The following is a 9,390-nucleotide window of genomic DNA, read 5'->3' as shown; positions in this document are numbered from 1 at the left end:
GGTCCGTGGGGCGGGTGTTTCCCCGGAACGTGGAGGTCATGGTGGGGCAAAATTTCTGCTGGCACCTTTGAAGCGAGGTCCTTCAGAACCTCAGGTGTTAACGTGTACCTTGCTGTGACTCTCTCCTCGCGCAGAGAGTACCTCGGACGGGATGGGTGTACAGGAACGTGGCGAAGCCAGAGAGCGTATCCGATCATATGTACAGGATGGCGATGATGGCTTTGGTGACCGAAGACAAGAGCCTTAACAAGGATAGGTAAGGCTGCCTCTGGTTATCGTCACCATCTGTTAAGGTCGTGGGAGAGCTGCAACCAAAACAATTAAAATCTCTGCCATCCTGCGGAGGAGCTTTTAAAACACCCTGAAGGAGTTTGAAATCCTTTCCCCTCTTCCCTCCATCCTTTGGATGGGGTGCTGTTTACCTGGAGAGCTGAAAGGGGCTAAAGACTTCTGTTGCTCAACGCCAGGTGCTGAGGCAAGTTGTTAATGCAGAGGCTCTGAGCTGGCCTTCTCTCAAGCCAAAGTAAGCAGGCTGAAGATGCTCGGTTAAAATGCAGTTTGAAACAACGGACAGCAAGGGCAAAGCCATATACTTTGTGGATTTTGACAGACTTAGTTAGCACTCAGCAGCAGTAAGGAGCCTCAGAAATTACATAGCATAAAAGAGAAAGTATTAGTGATGAGTGAGCTGTCAAGTGTAGTATGGGATCATGCTTGTTTTATCCCTTGGGAAGCTGATGAAAATAGTGAAGGCTTTTTTGAGTATTCTGCTGCAGACTGACAGAGCTGTGAGTGTCAGATTATATATTGAATTTGGGATGGCTCCAGTCAGATTACCTTCTACCTGTTGCAGCATTGATGTGAAGTGTACAATGCAGTTAGTTACCACAACATGTCTGAAAGCCGAGCATACATAAGCGAAGTACATTACTGTTGAATGCTGTGCTCTTGTACAAACTGTATTTATACTTGAATTTACATTTACAAGCAGCAGCTGCTAGAAGTCAGGAATTAAAATCATGTCTAAGTGGAAACTACTTCCCTTAGTGAAGAAGTGAAAAGTATTATGTAAATTAAAAAAAACCCAACAACCCTGTAAAATACATGAAGGGGATAAATTATGCAGTCTTTTAGCTTTATGAATAACAAGGTATAACTTAAAATGCTCAAAACCTAATTTTTCTGTCTTTGCTCCTTGTCAGATGCATACGATTAGCTTTGGTTCACGATATGGCTGAATGCATTGTTGGAGATATTGCTCCTGCAGATAATATCTCAAAAGAGGAGAAACACAGGAGAGAAGAGGTATGGACGTAAGGCATGAAGCTGCATCTGCAAAGTGTTCTTTTAATGTTCTGGTGGTAGGGAAGCAATGTAATACTGTCTTTAGTGTTGGATAAGTATGCCACAAACAACCAAAGTTTTCAACTTGTGATTTTTTTTTTTTTTTATGTGTAATGTCACCAAGTGCAAAGTTATGGAAGGAGAACCTTTGAAGTAATCTTCACGTTGGCTATTTATTCCTGAACTGACTGGATTTTTGGTTGCCTGAACTAGTCATGTTGACCAGCCTTACCAAGCGGTGGGGTACAGGGAGTAGGTGCACTGAGAAGGTGGATGACCATTCATGGCAGATCATTTGTCTGGTGCCAGGTCATAGAATCATAGAATGTTTTGGGTTGGAAAGGACCCCTAGAAGTCATCTAGTCCAACCCCCCTGCAGGAGCAGGGACACCGCTAACTAGATCAGGTTGCTCGGAGCCCCGTCCAACCTGGCCTTGAATGCTTCCAGGGATGGGGCCTCCACTACCTCTCTGGGAAACCCGTTCCAGTGTTTCACCACCCTCATTGTAAAGAATTTCTTCTTTGTATCCAGTCTAAACCTACCCTACCCTGTTTTAGTTTAAAACCATTACCCCTTGTCCTGTCACATCAGGCCCTGCTAAAAAGATTTTCCCCATCTTTCCTATAGGCCCCCTTTAAGTACTGAAAGGCCGTAATCAGGTCTCCCCGCAGCCTTCTCTTCTCCAGGCTGAACAACCCCAGCTCTCTCAGCCTGTCCTCATAGGAGAGGTGCTCCAGCCCTCAGATCACTTTTGTAGCCCTCATGCAGAGGTTGTGACAGAGACTTTGTTTAAACCGTTTGCACAGGTCTCCAGCCACAGGTGTCTTATTTTATTTTTTTTTTGTCATGGGTCTTTGAGTACAGCGTGCCTAGAGTTATTGGCCTTGTACATATCCAAACTGTTGGTTTGTCATTTCTGCTTTGTTGTATTATTTGAAGAAAATGTAAACCACTCCTCCAGCCACAGCTAGAGGGCAACGTGATGCCTCGGGAACTCTTCAGAGGCTACAATTAGCTCTTCAAAGAGTGTAAAAAAAAAAAAAAAAAGGTTACAGTGATTATTTCCGCCCCACACATGCTTTTATGCTTACCTGTTTAAAACTTGGGGCTGGGGGGGCTATGACTAACTCTGGGAGTAAGCTCTTTGCTAAGAAAGTGGAAATTAAAGATCAAAGGGGTACTCAGCATTCTCAAAGTATTATCGTTATTGACTGCAATTTTGGTATTCTTTTTCAGTGTACTTCCTAGTGTGTTCTTACGCTTAAAAAAAAAAAAAAAAATCCCCCCACCCCCAAATGTAACAAAAACCAAAACCCAAACCCCTCTTTCCTGGAAGTCTCCAAAGGTTGTTTTGTCACTGAGGATCAGGCTTCAACTTTCCCTAGAGGGAATTCTCATTTGTATTTGCACAATGAAAAAGATATTTTGATGCCTGAGGATGTTTCTTTGCAGCTCCTTCTGCTCCCATTTCACTCGATGAGGACTTTGCTCCTGACTTTGTGGGAAGGAGGGGCAAGCATTAAACATTTAGGCTGACTCTGAAGTCCTTTGTTGTAAAAATACACCAAGGGTAACAGCTTCATGAGGTGGCTTGAGCTGAATTACCAATACACTGCTGTTGCTGCAGAGTTCTCCTTTTTTTTTTCCCTTTGCTCTACAGCTGACGTTGAGGTGGTTCTGAGGTTCGCTGCTTGTGCAGTGAGTTTAATCAGCTAATCTCACCAAGGCTAAGGCAGCAGAAAATCAACTTGATTTAAAAAAAAAACAAACCCAAACAATTTTGGATTTTTTGTTTGGGGTTGTTTGGGTGGCTTTTTTTTCTAGGTAAGTCACTTTGAAACCTGATGAGCCCCAGAGCTGTAAGGAGGTGGGGAGAAATGAGACCTTGATGCTTCAGTGATGGGGAGCAGCTGGTTCAGTTCAGCCATATTGTGAAACTGTACCCTGTATTTGAAGTGGAGAAACAATGATGGAACAAAACCTTTGTCTTACCTGTGATCTGTATTGTTTCGGAAGCAGCCCTTAGTGTTAATAGGAAAATGGTAGAAATAGCACAGAAATGAGACTGACCAGCTGGGAGAGTGAAGACCATGCAGAACAATGTCTGCTTGCTGGTTCTGCCATCAGTTTGATATTGCATTAAACCTTGTACCAAAATTTTTGTTGTTGAACAAATGGTATCTCAGCCTGGGAGCACTGTGTTTTATTGCTGCAGGGCATTAAATAGATATTTTTTTTCCTCTGTTTTTCAAAATTGGAGATTTTTAAAGACTTCTATTGTGTTACTTCCCTGACAGTCAGTAGCTGTTCTCAGCCCTGCTAGTGGAAACCTGCTAGGTTGGGAGGGGGCAGTTGCTTGTCAACACTTTACAAGTCAACAGTTGCAACACAGTTACTGTTTTGAAGCTGCTTTTATGAACCACCTGTAAGCTATTAAGTTCAAATGTTGCATCCACTAGTTAAATCTGGAAGGCAGAGCTGGTAATTGATGGCTGTTCCCTGGCATTTGACTTGCATGTTCTGCTCTGGGCTTCTTTTTGGACTCTTGAAGATACTGGATGCACTTTCAGGTTATTTTTCTGGTGTTTTAGACTAGTTCTCTAAGCTCCCCCAAAAAGATTCTTCACTGAGTGGTCCTACTGTTTCTCTGGCAGATGTATCTACATGTGCACTTTAGAATAATATACTGTGTAGTATAAGTTTCAGTAAACTTGGTACCAAGCAGTTAATTCTTCAAAAAAGATAATGATGGAAATGTGCTTGCTCAAAAAATTGATAAATGGAAATGGCTTCTTTTTCAGGCAGCTATGCAACAACTGACCCAGCTTCTATCAGAGGACCTCAGAAAAGAAATCTATGAACTCTGGGAAGTAAGCTTGCATTCCTTTCATCCTTTGCTAAAATTCAGAGTGGCCTATTATCCTCTTCCTGTTTACTTATGAAACTGTGTCATCTCTTATTTTGACCTCAAGCAAGGTAGATTCATTTGCTTGGGAAATAAAGCTAACGGTATGAGTCAAGGTCATTTTGGAATCCTTTTCAAACAGAAATCCCAAACTTTGGTAAAATAACCAGCTTCTGCCTTTGGCCTCTCAAAGTTTCAGTTGAACCTGTCCAGGGCTTGGTTTGTACAGCCGAAGGAAGGGCTTGTGCCCATCCAGCCCTCTTGGGTAGAAATCTGGTTTTTTACTACATTATCTCTGCTGCCATATGCAGCTCATGATCTTTTAATACGGGAAGAAATAATGGGAGCTGATCATGCCGTGGAGCGTTTTCTGCTTCTTATGCAAGTAATAACTTAGGTGGCTTCAATTTCTTTATTATACAGCCCATTAGGCTAAAAAATTTAGTAGTAACTTCTGGCTTAAACTTAAACGTGGTGTACTGTCACAGAACAGTGCTTTTCTACAAACAACACAAGAGTGCTGTCTGGTCTTGGATGCCTTAAATGTTTGTATTGGAAAGTATTTGAAGGTGATTTAACTTCTTGATGTGAACTCATGCTGTTAATTGATAAGATCTTTTATACTGGCAAACTAGGGATGTTTAGATTATTTCCAAACAATTCAAGTTTATAATTACAGTGCTTTATCTTCTCCTGGCATACAGTCGCATGAGGACAAGTGCATCCACAATCTCTTGTTCACATGCTGTTGCAAACAAAGCATTACATGTTTCTCTGTGACCTGAAACTGTATTTTGTGCTGATACTCTTACTTCTATACTTCAACTGTATTTAAATTCCAGATATTTGGAGCCAATTTCTGCCTTCTGTTACAGCACTCTGTTTGGAGCTTTTTTTTTTTCTTGCTGTAGTTGTGTGGTGAAACTGGCAATGGGGATGGGTTTTCAGTGTTATAATTAAAGATAAAGGGGGTAAACCAACATAACCAGGTCTGGGAAATAATGTGTATGCATTTGTTTAGTGAGCATTGGTTCCTTGCCCCTTGGAAAGCTGTTAGAATTGAGGAAAAGGAGTTTTTGACAGATAGGAATAGTTCTGTAGGACTTTTTTTTTTTTTTGGCATATATTCTTTTTCTTTGCCTCAGTCTTCTCTTATGATTGTATAAGAGCTGGTTCAATATGCAGTTCGTTCTTCAGAATGTTACTTTTTATCATTCTCATTAACCACAATTTAACATATGCACACTTTTGATCTTTTGTTCTTTGTTTTCTACCTTCAGGATAATTTATTGGCATTGAGTCTCCAATGCAGCAGTGTGCGCGTAACCCACATGGCAGCAAGTGTAACCTAAAAATCTAATATTCACATGTAGTCCCTCTAGTCTTATTTTAAGTGGAACAACTAGGTGCTTCTTAAAAAGAAAAAAAAAAAAAAGCATAAAATAAGAAGCCTCTGATCCCTCGGTATGGTACTCTGCTCTCAGCTAGCCAGAGTTGTTTCCTTCTGATTCTTCTTTGTGAGTGAAGGAAGTTGTGGCCCAGAGCTGAACCATGGCTGGGGCAGGGTCTGTTGATGCTCCTAGCAAGTCCTTCCCACACGGCTCTGCCCTTGTCTCTGCCCCTTTCCCTTCAGCCTTACAGGGGCTGTTGCTTTGGTCTGTATTGGTGGGCGCTCTGCAAGTGTAGTGTAGGCGAGAAGGGCAGCAGAAAGGTGCTTCCGATATATTTTCACTTCATAACTTAATCCAGAATATGTTTGAAAAAAGTTTTAAGTAAAGGAGTCAGCACGCTTCAGCTCTGTCCTGCTTTTCAAGAGCAGAAAGACAGGAGTCAGACTGTGGTGTTTGAGAGACCAGTTACTGTTTTTCCAAAGTATGCTGTTATTTCGCACTCTTGAACACCTGCGGGGAGGAAACAGCAAGTGTTTGTTTCAGCACTGTGCACAGTTGCACATATAATAGCTGCTGTTTCTTGAGGTTAATGTGAGCTGAGGTATGAATAAGATCTGGTGGGTTGTGTGGCACAAAGAGGTTGGTAACAGATTGATACTCCCAATTAATTGCTGGAGGTGGGACAGGCCTTTACAAGCAAACGGCCATAGTTCTCCTTCTCCTGAAGTTCTCCTTTGTAATGCTGCCAAGAGTTTGTTCTCTTTGGTGGCCAAAAAAAAAAAATAGTAGTAACAGATTTAAGAAAATAAGTAGTAGTATTTAAACAATTTAAAGATGAGGCAAAGCTCAGATTGAAAGGAGGAATAGAAGGTGAAAATGTTGACAAAAAATTGATTACTAAAATAATGATCAAAGTATAATTGAGAATTCAGAGCATCGTTCAAACCCAAATGGAGTAGTATACGAATCAGTCGTGGCTATCAAAATCTGTATTTCTGAGTTTCAAAGGTAAAGCAATAAGCGTAAGAACAAACAGGCTCCTAATAGTGTGTCAGACAAGGAAATGACCATGATGCCTATCTGGGCATCACTGTGCTGGAATTGCAACCCAGGATCTTGCCATGGTTGCTGCCTTAAGATGGCAGAAAGAAGCGCCGTGTTCTTTGGTCAGTAGAAAAGGCTCTTCCTGCACTTGTGCTGCTCTCATCTGCAGAACTGCTGTGCTTTGTGGATTGTGTGGATCTGAAAGCACAGACAGGCCCGGTGTGTACTTACACCTCTGGTCTGATTGGTGGTGGTGGTGATGATGAATGGGGTCAGACCTGCTGAGGGTATCAAGCTGACGGTAACCTGCATAGAAAGCAGCCTCTTTCTGTGGTTGAGTTTGAAAGTCAGGAGAAGACCAGCTGCTGAGACATCACATATGATGCAGTAGATTTAGAAAAGAGAAAATGAAATGGCAAACCCTTCTGCAACCGTCACTGGAAGCAGATGACAGCAAAATTATTCAAGTTGACTAGAAATGCGAATGACTTACAAATATATGCTGACCATGGCTGGAGAGAGGGAAAAGATAGCAGAGAGATTAAAGGGGAGGAAACCCCTTAATGACTCCCCTCCCTATCTCCTAGGAGAGGCATAAAGACATAAGCAGCTCAGACAGATTAGACCAAAGAGATTTAAGAAGGAGTGGCAGGAGAAATGTAAAGAACAGTTCTGTATAAAAACAGCAAGTGGTGGAGAAAAGTGCAAAATAGGTCTTAAAACTAGGTAATGTATAGGCACACGCTGTGGTAAAGTGGCTTTTTGTAGCCTTAGCCAGGCCTGAAAAGATCTTTTTATGTAAAATGTTGTTAAAAGGAATCTATATTCAACTTGTATATCACGTAGGGTTGTGTCTGTATCATTCCCGATTCAGCCAAAACACTTGGTATGTTTTTAAGTTAGAGTATGCAAGAGAATTGTCTTCTCAAGTCCTATTACATTTAACAGCAATTCAGCATGTAATTATTTCAAGTGTTTTGCTGAATAGCAGTCTTAAAAAGAGAGTGAAAGATGTAACTCTTGTGAATATTTATGGAGTGGCTTGTACTAATGAAGAAAACTCGACATATATAAAGAGCGTCTAATACTCCCATTTCAGAACAACACAATTTTTTTTCTTGTAACTTGCAAATCTGTTCAGGAATATGAACACCAGAGTACTGCGGAAGCCAAGTTTGTAAAACAGTTGGATCAGTGTGAGATGATACTGCAAGCATTTGAGTATGAAGAGTTGGAAAACGCACCTGGCAGGCTGCAGGATTTCTACGATTCAACTGCTGGTATGACATTTGGGCTTTTTTTTTTTTTTTTCTTTTGGTAAATGAAATATATAAATTGCCTTTTTTTTTTTTTTCTGTTATACCTTCAGAGCAAGTGAGAACTAGTTACTTTACTCATCGCTCAAGTACCCTAAATATTTTTGGGGAAACTTACTGCAGTGTGAACATACCTTACACTTATTCGCATGTATTGAACCTGAATCTCATCTACGCCAAGCTCCCTTTACATCACTTTGGGCACCTAGAAAGAGGCCCGGCTTTCATTATGCTTGCATGTGTTTAAGGATCTCCCCGTACCATCAGAGGGGGTATAAAGGAGGCTTCATTCTTCACTGATGCTCTGACAGCAGCTTGTTTCTACTTCGTTTGTGTTTCGTGAGCCAGTGAAGCAGAATTTGTTATCCCTGCGTGAGCTGTGCTCTAGTGTGACCTGCCCAAGGTACATGTGAGAACCAGCTCAGTGGAATCTTTTAGGTACAATTGTATTACTTCTTATTCTATCCACTGCTTTTCATCCTTTCCAAAATAAACTGATAATGGAAAGGAAAAATAGGTAAAACTTTATTACTTTAGCAAGGGAGTTGAACATCAGGAGAGGACCGTGACTCCAAGTCATCCCGTCCTGGGAAGAAATAGGGACAGATGAACAGCAATCACCAGACGTGCTCTCTGAAGAGTCCTGTTTATACTTTCGTGATTCCTCAGGGAAATAATGAGCTCTCTGAAAAATGTAATAATTTGTTTAGGGAAGAAGGAAAAAAAGGCTGATATCAGCATAGCCGGAATGCTTCATTTTTTAGTTGACATCTTTGCCTTCCGACTAGAACTCGGTAACTTAGACTAAGCTAGTGTCTCAGTAGAGCCTAGACCATATACCCTACATGCACCTGTAATTGGGGTGGTTTCCTGTAGCTGGATGCATAGCATGGGATTGTCCTGGTCTTTAGCTTTTAAGTGTCTCAATAGAGCGTGAAATATTTTGGGGGGAAAAATAGCTGTAACTACTCTTACAATTATTCCATAGTTGGAGTTAAATGGGAGTATCTCTTAAAAGGATAACTTGTTGCTTTAGGTTCAAAATAAACACCATTATTGCTAACCTGACACTGCCAACCTTTCACACGCAGGAAAATGAGAGTATTTTTAGTTAACTTCCCCTTTCTTTTGCTTTCCAGGGAAGTTTACTCACCCAGAAGTACTCCAGCTTGTATCTCTGATTAACACAGAAAGGAATAAAAAAATAGCTGCTACATCTCATCCACATTCCTGAAGTGTTCCTAAATGCTGTATCTGTAATAAATACTCGGTTTTATATTCTGTGCATTATTTTTCCTCCCATCACATCACTGATTCTGCTGGCAGATTTTTTTTTTCTGTGCATTCACTGCCGAGAATCCCAGGACCACTTAGATAGGAGCAGGTAGA

The 9,390-nt window shown here is 41.2% G+C and overlaps 1 protein-coding gene across 1 annotated transcript; it reads left to right on the top strand.

The window, feature by feature from the left end:
- The first annotated feature begins 138 nt into the window (after positions 1 to 138).
- HDDC2 (HD domain containing 2) lies at positions 139 to 9,235 on the top strand. Its single transcript, XM_009645250.2, has 5 exons — positions 139 to 256; positions 1,203 to 1,305; positions 4,147 to 4,215; positions 7,827 to 7,965; positions 9,141 to 9,235. Exons 1-5 carry the CDS (start codon positions 198 to 200, stop codon positions 9,233 to 9,235), a joined length of 465 nt encoding a protein of 154 aa, XP_009643545.1. The 5' UTR covers positions 139 to 197.
- Positions 9,236 to 9,390: the final 155 nt, after the last annotated feature.

The sequence above is a fragment of the Egretta garzetta genome, unplaced genomic scaffold (assembly GCF_000687185.1).
Source record: "Egretta garzetta isolate BGI_Z169 unplaced genomic scaffold, ASM68718v1 scaffold18, whole genome shotgun sequence".
Taxonomy (NCBI): domain Eukaryota; kingdom Metazoa; phylum Chordata; class Aves; order Pelecaniformes; family Ardeidae; genus Egretta; species Egretta garzetta.
This window is presented reverse-complemented; position numbering and strand designations above follow the sequence as displayed.

Coding starts and splice junctions, on each gene's coding strand:
- HDDC2 (XM_009645250.2), top strand. CDS start 198: ATGTACAGGATGGCGATGATGGCTTTGGTGACCGAAGACAAGAGCCTT. Junction 257..1,202: donor AAGAGCCTTAACAAGGATAG/GTAAGGCTGCCT, acceptor GCTCCTTGTCAG/ATGCATACGATTAGCTTTGG. Junction 1,306..4,146: donor AGAAACACAGGAGAGAAGAG/GTATGGACGTAA, acceptor CTTCTTTTTCAG/GCAGCTATGCAACAACTGAC.